The sequence below is a fragment of the Rhinolophus ferrumequinum genome, chromosome 6, assembly GCF_004115265.2.
Source record: "Rhinolophus ferrumequinum isolate MPI-CBG mRhiFer1 chromosome 6, mRhiFer1_v1.p, whole genome shotgun sequence".
Taxonomy (NCBI): domain Eukaryota; kingdom Metazoa; phylum Chordata; class Mammalia; order Chiroptera; family Rhinolophidae; genus Rhinolophus; species Rhinolophus ferrumequinum.
In genome coordinates, this window is record NC_046289.1 from 34,890,016 (window position 1) to 34,915,964 (window position 25,949).

The following is a 25,949-nucleotide window of genomic DNA, read 5'->3' on the forward strand; positions in this document are numbered from 1 at the left end:
GTAAGTGACACTATCAGCTGTGTCTTCTAGAGCTCCAGGCTTGCCTGGTGCTCGGTCCAGAAGAACTTCAGTTAGTGTTCAGGAAGAGTGAAATGTATTGGCATATAGAGGTCCACTGTCCTGGCCCATGCCTCGTGTAAAAATCACAGTTTACAAAGCTGATGATAAAGACTTGGTGTAGAGTTCATCAATTATTACGAAATTTCCATTTTTTTCATGCCATGACCCACCGGGGTTCTGGAGCCACTTCAAGACAAGAGAAAGACAGATCTGGCTCGCATGATCTTGGAGTGTTATGATTTTGAGTTGTCTGCCTGACGGTTGCTCCAAGTAAACATTCTAAGCAAGGTTTACTCAAGAAAGAGAAAGTCCCCTGTCCCATTCCATAGCTCTCTCCCACGGTCAGCCCCTCTCTCCACTTGTCCCATATCATAACATCTGAGTCCTACTGAATAAAATACGAGAATAAAATGAACAGGAGAAATAGCAATTTTATTCTGACCTGGGCCCTGTCCAGCCTTACTTCTACTAAGTTAGAATTTCTGAGGGTAGTTTTGAGTCTTACACCTGAGTAAGAACATTGTTCTAAACATTTGAACCAGTCCTCACATGAGCTCTATTTATCAAGTACTTTCTGTGTACCAGGCACTGCCCTAGGTGCTAGGGATATGAAAGGGAACAAAAATACCTTGTCTGCCCTTTGCCCTCATGGTGCTTTCCGTCTGAGGTCAGGAAGACCGGGGAGGGTAAAGAGACAGACATTAACCAAATCATCACACAAACAATGCAAACCACCCAGGGGCTGCCAGTTGTGCAGGATGAGTGGGTACCAGCCAGTCTCCTGAAGGACGTCATCAGACTAGCTTGCACACAGAGTGGGCTGCCCTGCAGGGCCACCTGTAGCCCTCTGAGCCCAAGGTCCTGTCTGCCTGGCTACCTGTGTTGCAGCCTCCCAGGAATGTTGAACAAGCAGGAGTTTGGTCCGTCCTAGCAGTTTAGATAGACAGAGGCTTCTGGCATGAGAAACTGGAAGAATGTGAGCCACAAAAAGGGAAGATATCCAGAATAAGAATTGTCTTCCCCTCTCCTTTCAAAACAGCTCACTGTTCTGACTTCTATGCTTCTGGGTATGGAATTCCTATTCATTTTACTCACCCAGGCTCACCATTTCTGAGTGACTTCCAAAACCCCGTTGTTTTTCTCACTCACCATATCAGTCAGACCCCAAGTCTGTGCTTTTTCTCTTTTCAGTGTCTCTTGAATTGTCCTCCTTTTTCTATCCTTATGGCCACCATAACTCATTAGGTTGTCATAACTCCTCCCCTCAACAATTGCAGTGTCCTATTGATGGGTCAGTGATCTGGGAGTCATCAGTGAATTTAGTTAGGCAAGCAGAGCAGAATGTAGATTAAAAGGGTGCATTCATTCAGATCCAGGTAAATCCCCAAATCTCAGTGTTCAACATAATTAAAGTTACTTCTCACTCATATTCCAGTCTAACACAGGTTGGCCAGTTCTCCTGTAAGTGCTAATTCAGGGGAAAAGCCTCCTTCCCTCTCTCTTTCTTCTTAAAACAGCTTTATTGAGAAATAATCTATGTATCATACAATCCACCCATTTAAAGTGTAATTTTAATAGCTTTTAGTGTATTCCCAGAATTGTGTCTCTATCACCACAATAAATTTTAGAACACTTTCATTACCCACCCCCAAAGAAATCCCATACCACTTAGCCACCCTTCCCAAATAGTTCTTGCTCACAAAAGGGCTAGAGACCACTGTCTAGGATATTCTGAAGTAAGGCCCTACTGTGTGGCAAGGAAAAACCAAGCTCCTGAAAACTGTTGTCAAGGTGATCCCAGATCTTCTCATCTAAGGGACAGAAATAACAGCAAAGATGACCAGTGAGGTTTTCGGACCATCTGGATAAACATCAGGCAGAAGGCAGGCATTCACCCGGGGGGCTCAGGGTGACTCTTGGGTTATGTTCTTCTCAAGAGGAAATGAAGAGAGAGAAAAGCATAGCAGTGGGCCCCACCATTAGAAATGCTGTGGGATGGTGCACTGCGGTTGTCTGTACTTCTGGCTTGGTGGGATGGGCAAATACTCTCGCTTATATGGCTCCCCCTAGTTACACTTTTCGCCAAAAGAAGAGTAAAATTAGTGTTTCTTATGGGAAATGTAAAGCTCGGAAATCAAGTTGTATACAAGGATCCAGATTAGCTTTCTTTGTCTTATTTAAGGAGGGAACACAAACAGCAATGGACAAGGAATAAGAGTGATTTGTTGATATTGGTGGGTCAAATTAGAGAGTTATATCCATCAGATTGTTCTGTGTAATTGCAAAACTTTCCTGGGAGAATAAATTAGAAATTAAAATAATGACTTCTAGAATCTTTGCCACATTGAAACAGAAAAAACAACCGGGGTGCTGCTGTTGCTAAGAAATGGCTGGGTCATTTTTTAAATAGCGAGATTAAGATAGATAGGTATGTAAAACACTGATTAATTGGGCCACAACAGTAATTAGCCTTTTCATTCAGGTGGCCTGTCTTTCCAGCATAGCCCTGGAAACAGACTATTTTTGTGCTAATGAGATATGTGTTTCTCAAGCAACAGAAAAACATCTCCCTTAATGAAACTTTGTTTTATTTATTCTCTCTGTCCACCTGTCTGTCTGTCTGTGTGTGTGTGCCTCTCTGGCTCTTCTCTTTGTGGGACGACAGAACCATCTGCTGCAGAATCCCAGGGGAAATGCAGCATCTCCGAGGATGAGCTGATCACTGCCATTAAAGAAGCAAAGGGGTTATCATATGAAACAGTGGAGAGCCCACGGCCCGCGGGCCAGGTGGCTGACAGGCCTGAGGCCAAAGCCAGGTCTGGGTTGCCCACAATACCCAGCCCCCTGGACCATGAGGCCAGCAGCGCGGAGTCGGGGGACTCGGAGATCGAGCTAGTGTCCGAGGACCCACTGGCCGCTGAGGATGCACTGACCTCTGGCTACGTGACCTTCGGCCATGTGGGTGGCCCGCCGCCTTCACCAGCCTCGCCATCCATCCAGTACAGCATCCTGAGAGAGGAGCGTGAGGCAGAGCTGGACAGTGAGCTCATCATTGAGTCATGCGACGCGTCCTCGGCTTCAGAGGAGAGCCCCAAGCGGGAGCAGGACTCGCCCCCAATAAAGCCGGGCGCCCTGGACGCCATCCGGGAGGAGCCGGGTGCCCGGGCCGAAGAGCGCGCACCCAGCCGGCGGGGCCTGGCCGAGCCAGATCCCTTCCCCAAGTTCCCCTCCGCTGTCCCCCAAACTGGTCCCGAGCTGCCTTCTGGAGACGGAGCCCCAGCACCTGAGGAGCCCCCAGCGCCCCGGAAAACTGCGGAAGCAGCGAGTTCCAGTGAAAGCTCCAGATCCACACAGGACCCGGCGCTGCAAGGTCCTGGCATCACGCCCTCTCTGCTGTTTCTCAATAAGCAAAAAGGTAAAGTGCCAGCTTTCCTGCTTGAAGCAGCTTGCCTGCCTAGTGTTCTTTCCCAGGGTGATCGGAGGCGTTCACCACAGGGGTAGTTCAGGCCCAGCCCTGCAGTCATGTCCTAGCTGATATCAGAGAACAAATCCAGAGGCATGGGAGGGGAGGAGAGAACTCAGATTCGCAGCTGGGACTTCGGTGGCAGAACCGTGCATTTCGAACAGAGGCGCTGGGCTGGCTGAATCCAAGCATCTCCAATAATGAGCAGTGTTATGTACCCTCTAAGATCTCCTGAATGGGGCGAATGTGCCCTTCCTTTCATTACAGGGCTGGGTTTGCACTCTAGGGAAGGGATGGGGTTTTTTGTTATACTCCAGGCTCATTTCCAATCTCCCGCCCCCCTCAGTGGTGGGGAGTGGCTACTGTCCCTCTAGATGCTGGGACCTACCATTAGCTATTTTGCCAGCCAAACTTGTTTCTTAGATGGGCCAAGTGCATCTCTGCCACCATCCCTTCTCTTACCCAAGGAACAAGGGATTTGGATCTTAATAAGATTTTTGTGTCCCAGCTAGAAAGGAAAGACAGGGACCAAAGCTCTTGTCCCTAAGCAAGACCGAAGGTGACTAATTAATTTTTAATGTTGCTTATAACATAGAATTATTTTAATTTGGCCATTATATTTTTCTTATGAAAAATCTGGAAGTCTCCAAATCCAAGAAAAATGGAAGTCATTATTTTATCTTCCAGACATTGTATGTGTAGAGGGCATTCTTCTTCCAGAATCATCCACCACATCTGATTGTCCTGTGGAATTCAGGAGAGGAATCAGAGGCAGGTGAATAAATTAGGCCCTGTGTAGTTTGGTTAAATGGGCTACATTGAGTGAAGGTAGAAAACCTCTCTCCCCAGCTCCTGGATGGAGAACACCCAGGTAGAACTTTAAAACAAACCGCAAAGCATACTTTTTTTCAAAGTCCCCTCCCACTCATCTCGTCTGCTTTTTATTCCTTTAGAAGTATTTTGCTTTTGGGGGATAAATGATTTTGAGGATACACCTTCCTTCCTGTGTATGCGCTAACTTCAACGCTGTTAGTAGCAATTAAAGTGCTTCATATAAAAATAGAGGGAAAAATCTATCTCATTATAGACTGGAAACGAGCTTCTAAATTCTTTAAAATTAACACATTGGAATGGGGGAATCTAGAGGAATGAAATAAAAAGATAACCTGCCGCGTGGTTGCTGGTGGCTAAGACACATGGCATCATGGTGGGGCCAGTAGAATGGACTCCTGATTTCCCAGATACCTCTTCCCTGTGAGTTTAAAATGTATTTAGTGAGTGCAATAAGGAGGATATTTGATGACAAATTTAACAAAGGGGATGTATATTTGTTAGGTGACTATTAAAACTAGTTTGGATGCTTTTGCCACCGCTCTGTGATGGGAAAGAACTCTTGTAGGGAGCCTCAGAAATAGCATTAGCGGGAATAGCCTGTGGTCCCCTGCCGTCCTGAGGCAGTCGAGCTGGAGTTCATATCACTGTCCTGTAACAGGCACGTTTCCTCTTTACCCCCTACCTAGTGTCCCTGACATAATCACCATGTGCAGAGTGCTGTTCAAATATAGTTGTTCTCAAAAGTAAATAAATCTGAAGTCTAATAAGGAGCAAATGGAATTGTGTGGGCCCATTTCCCTCCCTAGTAAATCTGAGAGCCAAGTACTGTCTGCTGGGACTGACTGACTGACTGACCAGACATCTGATGAAGAGCGAAGGCAATGGAAACCTGCAGCCGTGAATGCAAAGGCTTCAGAGCTTTTTTCATGGCCAATTCTGGTGTCATTCTAATCTTGATGCAAGTTGCCCCATATGGCTCAGACCCTATGCTGCCAAGTTTAGACATTAGAGAGAAGAGAGTGGCAGTCTTTTCAAATGATTAAGGCATGCCAGGGTGAATAACCTCTGCTCTCTCTGCACTAAGGGATCCTTTGAAATCCAGTCTTTCCCTGAAACTTCCTGCTCAGCTGCAGTGCCTATGAAGAGAGTCTAAAAGGCCATTCTGCGGCAGCCAAGCACTGGGGGTCCTGGGTGGATGACTCAGGGCCGCCAGCACATTATTTGAGTTCTGAGGTTCCTTCTGGTCTCACCTGCTCCATCTCAGCAGGCAAGAGGATCCGTGCTGCCAGGCCACCCCCAGGCGGTTCTTAACCACTTGTCAGTGGACGGTAGGATTATGCTTGCTTGAAGCCGACTCCTTTCAGCAGGGAGGTCAAGTCAGCTTCGGAGGTTTCCTTCTCTTGCCCAATGAAGCCGCTGGCAGTATAAATGCATTCAAGTTCAGGTATTCACAAGCATGCTCAGGCGTTACTGGTGCACATGCCCTAACAGGTCTATTCTGGGAGCTTTCTCACCGTTCAGATACCTCTGCTGCTGTTGTACTGGAGACAAAATGCCATTCGTCATATTCCAGTTTCCCTCCTCTGTGCACCCCTGAGCTCCTGCTACCCTGTAATTCTGCTCCCCCACACCTTCCAAATGGCCTGTTATGAACATCAGAGTCTGACAGCAGAGATAAGTTTTCATTGTTGAAAGGTTAGCCTAACTGTTAGGAACATCTGAGTGAAAAGCCAACAAAAAAATCTCAACAAAACACTACTACCCAATGTATTACCATCAGGATGGTGTGTGGTATTTACCAAACCTGTTTGACTACGGAATCTTTTTTATTGGAGCGTGCCTCAGGGTTCATCCTTTGGGGAACACTTTTTGGGAGATACTGGTCTCTTTGCAGTCACTTCCTTTTCCTCCATTCTGATTACCTTTCAACTCAGAAGTATGGTGCTTGGAACAGCCATGTAGATTATCGTGTAAGAGCCTGTTAGAAATCTCAGACTCCACCCAGACCTACTAGATCAAGGTCTGCATCTTAACGACATCCCCCAATGATTCCTATATGGATGTTAAAGCTAGAGAAGCAGTGTTTTAGACGATGGCAGCCAGCTTTCACATTCCTGCTTGAAACCATTCTAAGGAAGGTCACCTTCTTGCCCCCAAATGGCCTCATTTGAGTCTGATCTTTCTTGTCCTTTCTGGTAATTTAATGTCATACTGCTGACCAGTCATTAAAACATTAGTGAGAAGGTAATGTATCTTCATAATAATAATTCAAACTGTACAAAAATGGTGCAAAATAAAAAGTTAAAGCTCCCCTCCTGCACCCTCCTGTTCCTAATTCTCAGAGATAACTCCAGGCTTTTGTTTTGTTTTTTTGTTGTTGTGCTTGTTCCTTTCAGACATTTTCTTTAAGTATTTTTGGGCAGAGACATTTTTTTATTGCTCAAGTGATATCATATTGAACAGACTGTTTTATAACTTATTTCATTTAACAGTAAAATGGGAGACAATATTCACTCACCTGGACATTGTTCTCTCCTTCTCAGAACTTTTTCCTCCCTTCTTTCCCTGATGCTTCTCCTTTCTAGTTCTATCCCTTACTCTCTGACCTCTTTCCCAGTCTCTATTGCTACCTTCCTTCCAGTGACTGCCTTGCCCCTGCGTTTTGTCCCAGTCATTTTTCATGCCTTGTTTCCTTGCTCTCACCCACGTAGGTTTGCACCATGCAGCTCACTGGTTTTGGAGAAGTCTTCTCTTCTGAGCTCCAAGCCCATTTCCCCAATGTTGATTTGACATCCCCCAAACCTAATACGTTGATGTTGTCAGATCTTCTCATTTTCTTCCTCTATTCCCTTTCCTTTCTATCCTGAAGAAATATCGTTCAGGCTTCACTTTGGTGTGAATATTTAAATCAGATCTGGTACTCAGTGAAGGCTCATCAGCCTGAGATATAGTTAAAACTACACCTATTACAAACACTTCAGTGGAAGTCTTGCAGTAGCGTCTGGTTATAAAATTATCCAGATGATCTAGAATGCTCTTCATATTTGAAAACTTATTATCAAAATAAAGGTACAATATGTAAAAATTCTCTTTGTGGAACTCTCAAGAGTGCATCTAGTGAGCCCAGTTGGAGAAATATTGGTGTAAGCCAATGTTTTCCAACATGTGGCCTGGACCTCAGGTTCCTCAGAATCTCTGGAAGTGCTGGTTAAAAATGCAGATTCCACTGTACCCCTACCACAGGACGACAGAATCAAAATGGACCCATGCATAAACCTGCACTTTTAATAAGCACGCTGAAGAGAATTTTGGTTGTAAGCAGATGAACTAAGCAGCCCAGACCTGTAGTAAGCCTTGGTGAGCTTGTCCTAGGCATATGGTGGTCGTTAATGAGAGAGAATGAGGGAGCACTTGGCCATTTCCATCCCTTCTGGGGCCCTGGGAGGCAGGCCTCTGCACCTTCTCTCTGTTGAAGCTGCGGCAGCCTGATCTTGCAGGGCTCAGCCCCTTGTGGAAGGGAAAGCTTAAAGGTATTGACTATATTCCTTATGCTTTGCTTTACATCCCTATGACTGTTTTGTAAGTATCAGTTTGTACTTCATAATCCCTTCACCTTTTTCACTCTGCCTCCCATCTATCACCCCAACAAATCTAGTACCAATATGACACCATTATTACAATATTTTAACTGTATCTTTATGCTATACCCTACATCCCCATGATTGCTGTGTAACAATCAATTTGTACCTTTTAATTCTTTCCCCTTTTTCAATCTCCACCAACACCCTTCCCATCTGGCAACCACCAATGTTCTCTGTATCTATGAGTTTGTTTCTGTTTTGTTTATTTTGTTCTTTAGATTCCACATATAAGCAAAATCTCATTGCATCTGTCTTTCTCTGATACTCTACTCAGCAGAACACCCTCCAGTTCCATCCATGCTGCAGCAGCTGGCAAGAACCCATTCCCTTCCATGGCTGAGCAATATTCCACTGTATATAAGTACCACACCCTCTTTATCCATTCTTCCATCGACAGACACCCAGGCTGCCTCCACATCTTGGCTGTTGTAAACAATGCTGCAATGAACATATGATGTTGTAAACAATGCTGCAATGAACATATGGATGCACACGTCCCCTTGAAGTAGCATTTGGGTTTCTTCAGATAAATACCCTGAAGTGGGATTATTGTGTCCTTCTTTGTCTCTTGTTATAGCCTTGTTTTAAAGTCTATTTTGTCTGGCATAAGTATTGCTACCCCAGCTTTTTTTTTTTTCATGTTCATGAAATATCTTTTTTCATCCCTTTATTTTCCATCTGTGTGTGTCTTTCAATCTGAAGTGAGTCTCTTGTACGCTGCATATGTGAAGTCTTGTTTTCTTATCCATTCACCCTCTTATGTCTTTGGAGTGGAGCACTTAATCCATTTACATTGAAAATAATTGTTGATGGATATGTAGCTATTGCCATTTTATTATTCACGATTTTGATCTTTTTTTTTTTTCCATCTTTATAAAGTCCCTCTAACATTCCTTGTAATCCTGGTTTGGTGGTGATGAACTCTTTTAGCTTTTTCTTGTCTGGGAGGCTCTTTATCTGTTCTTCGATTCTAAATGATAGCTTTGCTGGGTAGAGTAATTTTGGTTGTAGGTCCTTGCTTTTCACCATGTTGAATATTTTGTGCCAATCCCTTCTGGCCTACAGTGTTTCTGTTGAGTCTTATGGGAGCTCCCTTGTAGGTAACTAACAGCTTTTCTCTTGCTGCTTTTAAGATTCTCTCTTTGTCTTTAACCATTGCCATTTTAATTATAATATGTCTTGGTGTGAGCCTGTTTGGGTTCATCTTGTTTGGGTTAATCTCTCTGTGCCTCCTGGACTTGTATATCTATTTTCTTCACCAGGTTAGGAAAGTTTTCAGTCATTATTTCTTCAAATAGGTTCTCGATTCCTTGCTTTCTTTCTTCTCCTTCTGGTATCCCTATGATACAAATGTTGTTACACTTGATGTCCCAAAGGTCTCTTCAACTATCCTTATTTTTGGATTCCTTTTTATTTTTGCTGTTCCAATTGGGTGTTTTCTGCTACCATCTTCCAAATTGCTGATTTGATCCTCTGCTTCATCTAATCTGCTGGTCATTCCTTATAGTGCATTCTGCATTTCAGTTATAGTACTTTTCACTTCTGACTCGTTCTTTTTTATGGTTTCTGTGTCTTTTTTTATGCTTGCTATCTCTTTGTTGAAGTTCTCACTAAGTACCTTGAGCATCCTTATAACCATTGTTGTGAACTCTGTCTCTGGTAGTTTGCTTGCCTACATTTTGTTTAGTTCTTTTTCTGGAGTTTTCTTCTTTTCTTTCATTTGGAATGTATTTCTTTGTTTCCTCATTTTGGCTGTCTTTCTGTTTGTTTCTATGTATTTGGTAGATCTACTATGCCCCCCAGTCTTGGCCCGGGGGCCTTAGGTAATAGGTGCCCTGTGGGCCTAGTGGCACAGTCTCCCTGGTCACCTGCTCTCAGTGCTCCATGAGTGTCCCTTGTGTGGGTTGTGTGTGCCCTCCTGTTATAGTGAGCCTTGGTTGCTATTGGCATGTCAGTGGGTGAGAGTGACTCTCAGGCTGATTGGCTGTGAGGTTTGGCCACGTCTACAGCTTATGGCCTGCTGTGGGGTGGGGGCGTTTATCCCACTGAGTGGGATTCCCCCCAGTGGGCTCTGGTGCTTGTTGAGACTGCTGTTTGCGTGTGCCACTTATGGGGCTAATTGGGCAGTGCTGTGCTGTGATCTGAAGCCAACCTCCAAGTATGTTGGTTCTGGGATGTCTTGGGAGAGGCTCTGGTGCAGGCCCAGGTCACCACTGCCTGTGACTGACCGGAGGTTACCTGGTAGGAGCTACAAAGTGATCCGCAGTTGTTTGCTGCCTGTGCTAAACCTGGAGGCATGTAGGAGAGTCCATGCTGCGAACTAAGGATATCTGACAGCAGTACTGAAACTGGGATAGCGCTGCAAAAAGTCAGGACGCCTCAAGGCCTGCTGCCACCTGCTGGCTTCTTTAAGGTTCAGCCACTGATAAAGATTCTGCTGTATGTAATTTATATGAGATAGGTCTCAGGGAGTCCCTAGGGATGAGTTGTGGTCACCAGGTTAATGTAAATTCTGGTTTGTGCCAGTGCTGAGCCTGGAGCAACTCAGCAAAAGTCTCAGAGCACACTGAGGCCACATCACCTGCCTGGGGCATGTCAGACTCCTATAGTTTTCCAAGAAACAGAGCAATGTGGGTGGGGCTGGCTGCTTGTGAGAAAGTACCTCCAGTGTTAGAGGAGTTGGTTGGGGCAAGTTCTCAGTGGAGCTCACCAGACCAATCAGATTCAGATTTGGCCCTTTGGGGAATGGCTCAACACAGGAAAGATGGCGCCTGCCTACAGGTTACATGGAAGCATGACCCCACACATGGAAAATGCAACTGTCCTCCAGGACTCACCTTGAGGCCAAACACCTCAGTCTGTCCCCCACCTCCTTCTCCGTATGCCTCCAACACCTCCCGAGTCACCATTCCTCCACTGGAGCCCAGGGTGAGTTCCTGTGAGAGAGTGAGTCTGTGCATGGGTTGTTTAAGAGAATGTCTGTTTTCCCTCAGCCTTCTGTCCCACCTGAATGGTCAGAATAGCCACTGTTTTTCACAGCCAGATGTTATGGGGGCTCTTCTTCCTGGCACTAGTTCTCTGGGCTGAGGAGCCTGGTCTCAGCCAGGCTCCTCACTGGGGTCCCTTACTCCTATGGGGGGAACCTCCATGGCCAAGATATCCCTCCTGATTCTCAACTGCCACAAGGAGGTTTCGGGCAGTTATGTATCCCCCTCCCCCCCCCACACACACACCAGTCTTGACGTGGTTTCTTCTTTTTACTTTTACTTATAGGACTTCTGTTTGGCTAAACTTCAGATGGTTCTCCAGATTGATTGTTCTATAATTGAGTTGTAATTTTAATTTGTTCATGGGAGGACACAGACACAGTGTTCTACTCTGCCATCTTGGATCTCTCTCCTGGCATGTGACATATTGATCCAGGACTTTTCTCTCTCTGATATGGTATGAAGGGTGGATTAGGGGCTCAGTGGAAGTGTTTGGTTTTTCTAAACAGTGTTTCTCAAAGTGTGCTTGGTACACCAGTTACATCAGAAGCCACCTGTTAAAATACAGATTCCAAGTCTCATCCCAGGATTTCTTAGGGAAGGGCTCAGGAATCTGGTTCCTTAAGTAGCTCCTCAGTCAATCCTAACTAAGCACACTGGAATTTGAGAATTATTATTCTAGGAACTGTGTTAAGGCTGATCTTTCAAAACCCTCAGAAAAATCTTTGATAGGTTCCTTGTCTAGTATCCCAACTTTTTCAAGGGCCTGTGCCAGAATTTTGAATGTTGTGTTTTCTGTTTGGGCTTAGATGTTAGTTAAAATGGTTCATGTGTGGGGTTTAGAATGAAATTTATACTGTTAATTCTGAGACTTCTGCCTCTTCCTGGGAGAAGAAGAGAGGTGATAATGTGAGCATACCTTGGCCTCACCAGTTCACTCTGGAGGATGCTACTAAGATCTTCCTACCTCACAAAGATCCAGAATAAGACTCCAAAAGGACGTGGTGGGAACCCAGATAACTAACCTCTCATGTTTCCAGTAGTTTGGAGCCTCGTGGGTCAGAAGGGTCCTCCTTGTGGCCTTTGTTCATAGTTTGAAAAATTCATGGTTGAGGAAGAAGGCCTGAGGGTGGGATTGAGCTGTATGCTTTCAGTCATGACTGGGGAGTAGCAAGCTTGATCTTATTACACAGGATCAAAATTTTCACTACCACTAATAAATTATTCAGTACAAAGCTGTGTTTTCTGGTAAATATAGCATTCTGGCTTAACTCGTCTCTTCTGGCAACTACCGCATTTTCTTACAACTGTTGACTGAGCACTGAAATCTGGGGGGATTTATCCATACACAAAGCTCTTGTGAAAACAGAATATGTATTCCAAAACTAATTATTTTACTTCCAAACTCATTACTGTTTACCTCCTCCTAATGTTTCTAGGAGATTTGTTTGATTTCGCATCTAACTCTGGAAAGGGAAGTCAAGTAAAGCAGGACAGTGGCTTTTCTTATTATCTCCACTCACTGTTAATGTCTGTTGCCATCCAGTGGTTGTGATGAAAATATCCAACCTCTCTGCTTTTTAACATCATCTCAAACCACCACAATTTAAAATTTACAAATCTCCTAGGTTATGATGTAAGGAAATATGTCTTTGAATGATTATATAATGTCCACATGGACTGATCACTTATGTGATGATCAATCATTTGAATCACCATTCATGTTTTCCTAGGAATAAACACAAGGACACAGCTTCAAAAAATCCCTAAATAAGTAACTTAGTTTTCACTTAGGATGATTATTTAGAATTAATTTTAAACTAGACTATTCACTTTAAGCCTATACCAAAGCATAAGATGTAATGCTATGTAGAATTTATGAACCATAGTTTTGTACTAATTGGAGTTTTTGGATCAACACCTTCATTTTAAATTGAAGTCAAGGATTGAGGTAGTCAGTTGTTCTAGGTGATAGGAGGCAGAAGAACCAGTATTTGAGATAAGGTCTTCTGACTCTCATCCAGTGTCCTTTTCTAACTAAATGAATTTCCAGGTAGTTGATTTATTTATAAGCAAACCTAAGTGCTTTACTCTTTTGCCTTAGAATTTGGAGATTTAACATTTAATATCTTAAATATACATTATTTAATATCCTAAATATATAAATAGTTTTATAATTGTACATAATATATACAACTAGTTCAAGTGTTAATTTGGTCAGTCAGCTAGAAATTCAGTCCAATCACCTGGAAAGAATGTAGTTTTTTAAAATTTTAGGTTAGCCAACTGATGGTTCAATCAGTTTTATGTAGAATCATAGTTTTCTCAAATGTTGGAAATGAAGTCATAAATAACTTGATTCTAGATAGTTTTGATATAAGAAAAATGGCCTCATTGTCAGTTTGTCCCTTTTATTTTTCTCTCTTCCATTTCCTGGGGGTCCACATTTTTAGGCCCTTTTTCATTCCTCTAAAAACAGAATCTTGAAAACTATTAAAACAGAATCTTTGGATAGACTATGTATTCCACTAAGATGTGCTGTAATTCCAAAGCCAAAACTCTTGGCTTTGACTTTGATTTCAAAAGCCTCTCGTGGTTTACATTCTCGTGGTTCCCGTGGAGACCACATCTTTCCCATAATTGTGTCTAAAAACACAAGAGGCCTTGTTGATGGAGAAATCTTTGAGCCAAACCCTAGCGGCTGAGGGCAAAGTCCTTTGTTAAGGAGACACCTTTTGAATTTCAGCATTACTGTTTATCTGTCAAATCTGGATTGACTGCCTCTAGGATGAGACATAAGATCATTCAGTTGAACTATAAGTTTTACCTCTCCCACTGTATATAATATTTGCTCTTGTAATTTACACGATGCCCATTTGGTACCAGGGTAACTCTCCACTAAATCAGTACTTCCTCCTCCATAGAACAGAGTCACTGCTGGGAAGTGGCTGCTCAGTCAGGGACTGCATTTCCTGGCCTTCCTTGCATCAAGGTGAAGCTATGAGCCTAATTCTTATGGAATGTGAGTGGAAGTGATGTGGGTCACATTTGGAGCAAGGTCGTGAAGATGCCGTTGTGCATTTTCCTCCTTCAAGGCTCTAGGCATAGAAGATAGCAAAAGAGAAGGAACCTAGGTCCCGGAATGAATACCTGGAGGAAAGCTGCCAGCTAATGAACACTCACATCGATCTGTTAAGTTAGTCCAAAATAAATATCTCCCAGGTTAAGCCACTGAAATTTGAGGGTTGTTTGTCATTGTAGCCAGGCTCATCCTGACTAATATGATAACCCACGATGTAACATGAGGTTGAGAAAGAAGTTGGAATGTATGTTGGAACATATGCCCCATTGTTGCATAATTTTTTGTCTTGCTTCTCCTCTATACCTTTCACCTTTGTACTCTCCTTTACTAACACTAATCAGCCCTACTGCCAGAATTACCAATAGGGTAATTCTGAGTAAATTGGAAAAAGACAGTTTTGTCCTAAACGTCTTTTATTTTTACTTCCCGAAATATTGTCATAAAAACTGAACAGATCTTTGATAACCATAAGGTGAGCAGCTGGTGCCCTCTGGAGTTATGCAAAGTAAGAAGTATCCCTGATGGTGACCATCAGAGAATGGAAGCACAAGAAATTTCTGCAAGCTAGACCTCTGGGAAAACTGGAGCAAAATTGGGCAGTAGGCACAGTATCTCAGGTTCCCCTGCCTCCCGCCACTCACGTATCCCCAGCCTCAGTGCTGCTGCTCAGCTACGCAAGGCCCTCACTTTGGAGCCCAGTGCCCCTGACCTAGTCCTGCTTCCCTTTCAAAACACGCCTTCCCTATATCCTGTATCCATGGGGTCCTCATGCTCTCCATTTCTTAGAGTGAACTGTAAGGTTTAATTTGATTAAACTGATTATTTTTCATGTGTCGGTGAACTAGTCGTTAGTATGTGATTCCTCCTATGCAGCAGATCTCCAGAGGCTCGGAAGGTCTGAAGGAATGAGGCACCATAGGTAAGGCTGGTCTACAGCCTCCGACAGTAGTAGTCCAAGATTCCCTTCTCAGCAGTGTGTGTTCTGGTATAAACCAGAATGCTGTTTTACAAGTTTACACTGGAGATGTACCAGGGGACCTGCATCCTAGTGTAGAGATCCACTCATTGTTGCCTGGTGAGCATAGAATTGGAGCAAGAAGAGTGAATTGTTTCTTTGGAAATTTCCATCACACTTTGGCAGTCTGTGAACTATTCTGTTCTCTAAGGATTGGGATTCTCAATGAGACTTAGAGAAGCTACTCCCTGAGCCCGTGCCTGAGGCTCTTTTCCTTTCAACGTCCCTTTGTCTCAATCCCCCTTTTCTAGACTCTCTATTATTTTGATTGCATATCCCACTCTTCACTGGGGCAAGGAATCATGGGCCAGCTGGGTTTGGATATTAGCTCCACCATGTGTTACTAGCTTTGTGATTTAAGACATGTTAACCTATCAGCGTCTCAGTTTTTTCATCTGTTCAAAGGAGAGACTAGTACCTGCATCACAGAATTCTCGTGAGGATTAAATGAAATAATATAGGTTAAGTAATGACTCTCTGATTTTATTACTAGTTAAATATTTATGTTAATAATAATTATACAGTGAGATGGGGCTTTGGAAGAATCTAGTGCAGTTACTCATTTAATGCAAGAATTCTTTATGCAACATATTCTTTTATAAAATTTCAATTAATAAGTTTACAGGTTCTTTTCATATGTTGCAGGTTGGCTGCTTTCCAATGATTTATAGGACATTAACTTGATCTCACTAATAAGCTCTTTCCCCAGCAGATTGTGGACAGGTTGCCTCTGGGGAGGTTTCCTACAGCCAGGTGACCCAATTCATCATCTTCTGTTGAGTTTTTTGTTTTTCAAAATATGTCTGCCTAGGCCCCAACCCAGAGTCTAGTCGTTGGATGTAACGTCTGTCGATCAGTAATTTTCAGTATCCCCAGGTGATTTAAAATGTCCGTCCAGGGTTTACAGGCACAGAGTCTACCCCATCCGTGGTGTGGAAGCTCCCGTTATCTTCAGTCCCATTTGTTCTCGCTCTGTTAGCCAGGCCCTACTGCAGCAACAAACTCCCAGATCTCAGTGGCTTAGTTCCACGAGCGTTTATTTCTAGCTCACACAAAACCTGATGCTAGTTGGTGGGGGCTCTCCTTTACCAAATTACAAAGGGATCCAAGCTCCCTCCCTCCTGTGCCACTGAATATCAACATATGGCTTCCCAGGTGGCCACGCCAGGGGAAGAGAGAGCTGGGCGGGGCAGGGGAAACACTAGCCCTTCAAATCCTCCTGGAAATGACACGTGTCACTTTTGCTTATGGTCCCTTGGCTAGAATTCGTACCATGACTCTCCCCTGCTGCAGGGGGCACACTGGAAATTTGATGAGCATCAAGTCTGTCTCACAGACCTCTTGCACAATGCTCTCTTGTTTTAGATCTTCATAGCACTTACCATCACCCAATATAGCATATGAGCATTTGTTTACTTGTTTATTCCTTGTCTTTACCATGTAGACTTTAGGCCCTTTAAGATCACACACTTTCTTTCACTGCTGTAGCTCCAGTGCCTACAGTGGTGCCTGGTTAGTAGAAGGAACTGAATAAACATTTGATGACTAAATACTGGTTACTCCAGATGCATAGATGAGGCTATTGTCTAGTATAGGATTTTATTGTATGTCAGTGTGTTTTATAGCTGGTGTGCTCTTTTCCAAGAACTCATTTAAAAGTTACTGAGTCCAATGGAAAGTTAAAGAATAATAGGCCAGTTAAGAAGAAAACATCGTGTGTGGATCCCCTGCTGCTCCTCATGAAGTGCATCTGCCTTTTGGCTGGTACTCCTGGAGTGACCAGCCCAGGAAAGGGCAAGTGCAGTCAGCAGAGAAGGATGCTTTCGGAGGTTCAGCTGACGTATCCATTATTAGATTTGAGTTGGCAAAGCAGAAGGTGACATCACTGTAAGCCTGTGTTCAGCCTTTCTTTGTGGAGCCTATGGAATTTGTACAAAACCAGTCTATTGAAACTTTACAACCCCTATAAAATAGGAAAACTTTCTGCAATGAATGTTTCTTGTGATTTTGAATCCAATTAAAAGCAAGGCTTGTTATTAAAGTTGGTATAAAGACAGGCAGTACTACACAGGGATTAAGGCGTGAGCTCTGAAATAAGACAGATTTGGGTAGGAATCCTAGTTCACCGCTTGCTGGCCTGAAACTTCCCAAGCCTCATCTGTAAAATGTGGCTAATATGTCCTACTCCCTAGAATTGTCACACGATTTAAATTGAATACATTGAAGATTGTTTTTTAAGGAGCTTAAATTAGTAGAAGACCTAACACATCCTAAGTGGCAGCAGTTATCACATTTTATGACTGGATCGTGGTTTTTGTATTAGATAAGGCTATACACCCAAGTTATTGTCAGTAATGGTGGCTGCCAAGGGCACCAGACAATGGGAGGCAGCCGGGATGGGCTGTCTGGGTGGGTCAGGCCCTGCACCTGAGCTCCGGCAGCAGCCCGCCCCCCTTCCCTGCACTCAGCATTCCTGTGCCCAGATGGGGAGGACCTGAGCGAACTGCCTCCTCACCGCCCAGTGCTCACCTGTCACAGCCCGCTTCAGGGACATTTTTCCTCCTCTTCCACAGTAAGCTCAAGCCCCCAGCTCTGATCAGGTTAGCAGGATGGACTTCTCTCAGCACAAAAGAATGACCAGGGCAGTAGCAGCTTTAGCAGAAAGAACCATTAGGGCCATTTTCCTTTAAAAGGGACTGAATGCATGGCAAGCTTCGAATGACTCGTCTTCCCCATTTCTCAAAGTGGAGCTCGACACACAAAGAAAGTTCATCCCTATGGTTTATTTTTATGGAAAGCGACCTTTTGAAGAATCAGATTCTTTAGGAATATTTGAAGTACTATTTGGGGGCATGGTTGAGCTGTGCTCTCAACAATGATAAACATGGAATGAACCCTTTAGAGTGGATAGACATCCTTGAGGGTTTGTTTGTTTCTTACATGAAATGCTTCAGGAAACTGTCGTTTCTCTCAAAAAGCTCTTCTTTTTTTGTTATATGCTTTCAGTTATCCTAAGTGGGAAGTAAACTTTGGTGTACTTCCAATTTATGGCAATCTCTTGTCTGCTTGGTCCCCTATAAGGCAGGCAGACTGGCACCAAGCTGGTGGCAGGATTTACGCAGAAATTCCATCTCCTTCCAGAGATGTTTCTTTTAACATCTTGCTTATTTTGTGCATTTTGCTTCGTCTTCTTCGTCTACCATTATCATGCTTTCAAAAATAATTGTGCATCAACTCACTCCAAAAACCCATGTAAGGTATTTCACAAGCACTGACAAAGAATTGCCATCCATAAAATGGTATGTATTTTAATCATCCTTTAAAGAAGACAGGTTAGGGTTGGCCCTTCAAATACTTAACTCTTATGTATGATTTAAAAATGATTACTCGTGGTTCTAGTTTTTTTTCAAGATATTTACAATAGATTATTATGGAAAGTTGCATACATAGATTGAAGAGAATGGTATAATGAACTTTCAAATATATATCAACAAAATTTAGCAATCATTACCATTTTTATTTCGCCTTCATTTTATCTGCTTTTGGGGGGAGCATTTTTAAATTAAGTTGCAGCCATCGAGATACTTTACTCCCTAAATGCCTCGGTGTAGAGCTCTAAAAATCGGAGCATTTTCTTATAAAACCACAGGACAATTGTTACAGCTAGTAAAACAAATACTTGAACATCCTGTAATGCCCACTTCATACTGAAATTCCTCAAAGAACCCTCCAATTTGTTTTTTCACTTGGTCACTTTTAATTAGCCAGTGAGCAAATATCTCTCAACTTCTACTTTTTCCATTTTAATGACTAATAAGAACATGAAACAGTGGAAAATTCTCTTGGCTTGTATATTATATGATGGGCAGATATATTTTCTTTTTTCCCAATATTTTATTATGGAAATTTTCAAACATACAGACTCGTTGAAGGAATTCTTCAGTGCACACCTATTTACATGGTCCTAGTTTTAATTCTTTCCCTGACTTCCTGGGGTGACTGAGACTAGTGTCTACACCTCAGATTCAGATGGAAGCCTTAAATAATGTTTGCAAAGCAGATAGATAACATGCTGATTACTTTGCATGGTTTATAAATCTTGAGCGTATCTTCTCCTCCAACTGGGTAGCTCATGCCAGCCATAAATATTATGAAGCCTGACTTTCAGTTGACAGTATTTTTCTGGGGCATCCCCAGAGAGCCCGGTACCTCACTGTGACAGTGGCATAACCATGGTGGGGTAAGTGAGAAAATGACAAGCCACCCTGTCTAATGCTGAAGCAATTGGAACAAGCAGTGTGTTTACACCTTATTCAGTGTCAGTTGTATTTCAACATTATCTAAAACTACCATGCAAAGGTAGTTGAAAAAGAGAAAAACAAATCTGGTTTTAAAAGCGTCTGTCTGAGGGTTGCTGCTGTTGCTATGGAGATCAGAGAAGCAGATTTTCATAGCTTTACCATGCGGAGCTTGTTTTTGAATAGATCCATGATACTGTGGGCTTTTTTTGCCTCCTATTCTGGGTGGTTTTGTTAGACATAACCTTGCCTGAATAATATTAACATATCTCTGGTGTGAAAGCACATTAGATGCTAATGCTTGGAGTTGTTTTTAGCAGAAAGATTTAACAATACAGGATTCATTTTTCATCTGCATGTTTTTAACTAGACTGACTTCCCTAATCAGCGTTAACATAGAGCTCGGCTTGGAGTATAAGGAAATGCTAGTTTAATATTTTAGTGCCATCTGCTGTAAGTTTCATGGCATTCTACCCCATCTGGCTTATTTGCAGCAATTCCCTCCCGCGCTCCCAGCCCCCTTCTTTCAGTCTTAGTAGAACTCAGCAAATCTCCTTCCAAATCTTTTATACTGATTGACCCTGTTTCTTTCTACTGATCCCTGGATGGGGCTTTTGTCAGAGGACTACGTTGCCTTGGCTCTAGGTGTTCATTTCCTGGAGACTTCTGTGTCAGCTTAGTGGAATGCGCATATACCTGTGTGATAATTGTCAAGCAGTTAACACATTCCTGGACCTCTCTGCCTTATCTCAAATGACAGCTTGACTCTTGGTGAGTGAACATTTGTAAATTCAGTAACATCAGTAAATAAATAGTTATTGAGACCCTATGCTGTGCCAGCCTCCTTCCTAGGCACAGAGAGGGGCAAGTGGCGAGGGGGAGCAGATGCCCACGAGATTCAACTAGTGGAAAGACTAACAGCCTACGAGGGAACACACGTATTTCAGTATCACTTAGTGGCGAGTGCTGTGAATTAGGAAAATAAAGCAGGCCCAGGGGAGCTATTTTAGATGGGATGGGCAAAGACACTCGTAGATGATACAAGTAAAATACGGCAATGTACACGTCTAATGTGCTAGGGTGGCTAACAAGGACGACACGTGTGCTTTCCAACCCTGCACCTCAAGGCTGTTGTTAAAGGCAGACTCATCTTATTATCAGCTAATTAGTTATTTTTCAACATTAACCAGAAAGATTATACAGATGAAAAACAAATCTGTTCTTTGAAAGCTGCCAGGCAGTTTCTACTATTGCTGTGGAACGGGGTGGACCTTGGACTTGACTCAGGTTGGCAATTCTTTAATTCAGCACATGACTGGTATGTGTTTAGTTCTTTGCTGGGTTCCATGGAGAACACCGGATAATTTTAAGTCAAAACCTGCTCTCCAGGAGGTGCTTTGAACTGAATACTTCACCAACCCTCAACCCATCCTGGGGATGGAATAAATGCATATGGAACATATAGATAACAACACCAGGTCCTGTTATGATTAACTCTCACCACAAATGTGGTCCATCGTAAGTGCAGTCGTGTTGGATTTCAGAAGAGGGAGACGTGTTCAGATGTCCAGTGCCTTTGTCTTTACCCACCCTCTTTAGAGATCAGTATCAGCTGAACATTGAGCCCCACGGAAGTTCCTGTCATTAGGAACACAGGGGATTCTGAATCAGGTAATTAGAACCATGAACAACCATGAGGATTCGTGTGTGTGTATTTGCTCACACATGTTCACACACTGACATGTGCGCATGCTCATTCATTCATTCATTCATTCAAGAATCGAGTCTCAGGCACCTCCTGCCTGTGAGGGACTGGGCTGTGGCTGAGGAAGATAAAATGCGTAAGGCATAGTCCTTGCCCACAAGGCATTTGTAGGGCCGCGCATATAAACAAATTAGTGACACCACGTGTTACAGGAGCAATGAAAGCCATGCTTGTCCTAGCCCTGTCTATGTTATCGATTGACATGAGCATTCTGGCCTTCCTGTTTTCCCATACCTTAAAAAAATCTGGAGCAGGGAGAAGTATTAACAGAATAATGATTCCCATCCCTTTCCTCCCTTAAGGAGAAAGGTTGAATTATCCTGCAATGATGACCGTGTGTGTTTGGCTTACTAGGAAATGAGCCGCCGTAAATAGAATCATTGCTTTAATAGCTTGAGAGCCGTTATCAGACTCTGTAGTGAATAGCACACCAGTGGGAGAGAAGCAAATGGTAAGAATGTATTTTATCCCTGTTTTCCTGTTTACATAATGTATCTGGAGTTAGTGGATAACTTTAGGGACTCATTAGCCCTTTGTACAGTGAAATGCAGATGCTCGCCTCAGCGGCTGATCACAGGGTCAGCTGCCCATTGGCCGGCGTGGATGCTGTACTCGCTCCTAAGTATGCAGTGTTCCCCTGCCCTCTGCCCGGGAGCCTGTGGGAGCCTGCAAGGAAGCAAAAGTGAAATTGAGTCTGGGAACAGGGAAAGGCTGTTGAATGTCTTATTTATCCTGTACTCTGGTGTGCTTTTAATAAGGTTTTCCTGGGCGTAAAGGAGAGATTTAAGTCCGTCATAGTACCCTAACTATATATAAAATTTCATCCAGTTGAGTACCACTTTTCAAAGCCAGGAAGGTATTTGTTGGGCTAACTAAAGGCTGTAAATGCTGCTTTTTGCTGAGTGTTTATAGTGACAATCTAGCTCTGATTACCCACTGCTCCCTTCCCCCAACCCAATATGCTCAGTTGGCATTCAAATGATCTTTCTGTGGTCTGTGGCGCAGCCTCCATGAGAGGTGGATTTTCCTCCTGATCACGCAGTTGGGGAAAATCAGCAGCAGCAAATCACACTCCAGGACCAACACTGGTTCTGTCACCCCAGACGCTCACTGCCATTTCCACATCTCCCCTCCTCATGTCTCTCTCAGCGGCTGGCACTCTCATTGTTTCTCCATTTCCTTTCCTTCTGTGCTGACTGCACAAGCCAATGCTGAATTCAAAAAGGAAAACCTGGCCACCGCTTCATTCTATCGTCGGGACTAGTGTGTAGGTTCTAGTGACTCTGGACCTTTGGGGCTCTGAGAGCTGACGCTTTGGGGCCCAGTAGGTTTTTAAAACTCCGACTATTCCTGTTTCTGCTTCTCCTGATGGCAGACCATCTTGTACCCACTGCTCTTCCATTCCATCCTCACATAACATAAGGAGTAGTTTGCTGAGTAGGAACATTGGTAAATATTGGATAGGATTTCTGAGCAATGTTGCAGAATCTTCTCAGTAGATCTTTGAACCTGGCAGAGATTTGATTACTGGGGGGCGGGGGAGTTCCTAAAGGGATTAGAATTCAGGAATTTTTATGTTGTGTCTCCCCTCCCCAAATTCATATGTTGAAATCTTAATCCCTAAAGGTAATGGAATTAGGGGGTGGGGCCTTTGAGAGATGCTTAAGAAACCGTTGCTCAATCCAAGGTCATAAAGATTCAATCCTGTTTTCTTCTAAGAGTTTTATAGTTTCTGCTCTTACATTTAGGTCTTTGATCCATTTTGAGTTAATTTTTGTATGTATAGTATAAGATAGGAGTCCAGTGTCATTTTTTTGTATGTGGATATCCAGTTGCCCCGGAATTGGCTGTTAAAAAAACCGTTCATTTCCCATTGAAGTGTCTTGTAATCCTGGTCAAAAAAAAAAGCAATTGATCATAAATGTAAGGGTCTATTTCTAGACTCTCAGTTCTATTCCATTGATCTGTATGTCTAGCCTTATGCTAGTACCATACTGTTTTGATTAATATAGCTCCGTAGTAATTGAAATCTGAAAGTGAAAGTCCTCTAACCTTGCTCTTTTTTTTTTAAATATTGTTTTGGCTATTCTGGGTCCCTTGTATTTTCATGTGAATTTTAGAATCAACTTGTCAGTTTCTGAAAAACAGAATTTGATAAGGATAGCTTGGACCTTCCTAGGGTTCCCTTTGATAGAGATTGGGTTGAATCTGTAGTTTGGGGAGTACTGCTATCTTAACAATATTAAGTCTTCCGATTCATGAATGTGGAATATCTTTCCACTTATTTAGGTTTTATTTAATGTCCTTCAACAACATTTTATATTTATCATTGTACAAGTCTTACACTACTTTCATTAAATTTATCCGTAATTACTTTATTCTTTTTGGTGCTATCATACCACCCACCACCTGTTTTTTAAAATACTGTTTTATTGGACCACAGCCACACTCATTCACTCACATATTGTCTTTGACTTTTGTGCTATAAGAGCAGAGGTGAGTAGTTGCAACTGAGACCATAGGCCCACAAAGCCTAAAATATTTACTATCTGGCCCTTGACAGAAAAAGTTTGCCAGTCTCTGTTCTAGAACATAATTTGTTTTCAGAAAACTCTGATTCTCTTCTTTTTCTTCCTGCTCTGTGGTAAGATGCAAGAAGAACCAGAGTCATTTTATTTGATGTTGAAAAGTACAAATAATATTGGATAGGCTGAGTTTTGGAGTTAGTGAGACATAGGTCTAAATCCTGGGCCATCATTTTCTCTCTATTTGATATCTCTGAAATTGTTTCACTTCCTTGAAATTTTAATTCCCTTTTCCTGTGAGGGAAGAAAGTGACATGATAATGTCATATTTGACATTATCTTGACAATGGAAGAGCCATTGTCAAGAACTGGGCCCAGAACTCAGAACTTCTACCTTTTTGTTCATTTTCATTTCCACTGCTTGGAAGTTAAATCTCTGACAAAGAGATATATAATCTAAGAGTTGCTCCTCCCTTATTTCCCACACTGAGTTCTTCCTATCGGCTTGATAGGTGTGCCTTTATTACTTTTTTATACCATTTGTTTCTTTTTTCATAAAAATTTAAATGCAGAAAAATATGTTGGTTACTCAGTATTGGGTGATACTGCAACAAGTTTCGTTTTCTTTTTCCCTTAAGAAAAGGACATCACCTGCATTTCTTCATAATGGTGTTCTGGTTTGGCTCCTGACTGTGGAGGGCACATTTATATTAGCCATAATGAGATGGGGAATGCAGCGCTTTGAGCCACCAAAAGTGTGTCTCGTACAGCCTGTTTTGTTGGTGTAGATGACAGCAGGTTTCCAGTTAGAACAGATTGGGTTTCCTTTTGCTCCATATTTGAATCTATTCCAGAAGAATATTAACTATACCAAAATGCATCAAAGTATGACTCAGAAACTCCAGTTGTATATAGATAAAATGCAGACTTCCAATCACAAAACTAAAAGTTTCAAAATGCTTCAGAAGTGTTACCTGGGAAACAAAGATTTTCTGAGAAACAAACTTTAAATCTAGTGCTGACAAAAAAGAGGCCTTTCTCAGTCACAGTATTTATTTTTCTAGCTTGATTCTTAATGCTTTACAAAAGCTGTTGTAATATGTTAATCAAATGGCAGGCCATCATGACTACTCATTGTTTCTACTGGAAGATAATATTTGAAATGATCAAGTACTGAGATGATGTTATCTTTTTTTTGGAAACCAGTGAACGTCCTTTATTTATTTGTTTGTTTGTTTGTTTGTTTGTTTAATCTGACTCTGATCAAAGAACTCAGAATCAGAAAATTTCTGGGTTGGAAGGAACCGTACAAAAGATCCTACAAACATTCTCAGTGACAGGGAACTCACTACTTTTCAAGCCAACTTTTCATCCTTGGTCAGTGCTGAAATTTATCTCCTATGTTGATGCTATTTCCCCACTAATCCTATTGTATCATGTAGAGTCATCAAAATAAAAGGATAACTGTCATGCTAACCTTGAATCTCCACTTTTCTAGACCCTACATTTTCATTGCTATCAACCAACACAGATTAGTTTCAAATCCATGTACCATTTATCCCCTTTTGTATGCCTTCTAGTTCCTCCAAACCCCTTTTCTGAGTGGTATGGGCAAGCAGGACATCTTTCTGAGCAGTTAGTGAGCTGGATAATGCATTCTATAGAGAGACCATGGCATCCCTACACTGTGGGCACACAGTTTCTACCTATTCAACCTACAGACACATCACCTGTTTGTCAGCCACATCACGCTGTTGACTTGCATTGAGTCGACATTATCTAATCCCCATAAGTCTTTATATTTGTGAGCAATAAGCTGTGTTTTCTCTATCTCACGTTACTATGGTTGGCATTTTGGGTGGAAGTACTAGACCTTGCATTTTTATCTCTATTAAACTTGATCTTGTTAGGTTTACCCCATTTTTCTAACCTGGCACGATATGGAAGCTTTTTATCATTCAATGCATTTGCTGTCCCTGCCAACTTTCTCATTATCTACAGGTATGATCACCTGCTTCTTATATATCACTGATGAAAGGTTCAAGAGCCCGAATCCTGTAATGGGCTTTTAGAAACTTCTCTCCAGATTTTTCTCTTTATTTTTTCCTTTTTTCAGTTAAGTATAGTTGGTATACAAAATTATATTAGTTTCAGGTGTACATATAGTGATTTGACGTTTATGTACCCACAATATGATCACCACACTGAGTCTAGTAATTATCTGTCACCGTGCAATCCTATTGCAACAATATTGACTATATTCCCCTTCAGCTTTTTCA

The 25,949-nt window shown here is 42.5% G+C and overlaps 1 protein-coding gene across 1 annotated transcript in view; it reads left to right on the top strand.

The window, feature by feature from the left end:
• Window positions 1–25,949, top strand: part of RTN1 (reticulon 1) — a 172,240-nt gene that overhangs the window by 92,407 nt on the left and 53,884 nt on the right. The window contains exon 3 of the mRNA XM_033108154.1: window positions 2,726–3,475. Within this exon, the coding sequence (XP_032964045.1) occupies window positions 2,726–3,475 (750 nt within the window). The remainder of the gene's footprint in view (window positions 1–2,725; window positions 3,476–25,949) is intronic.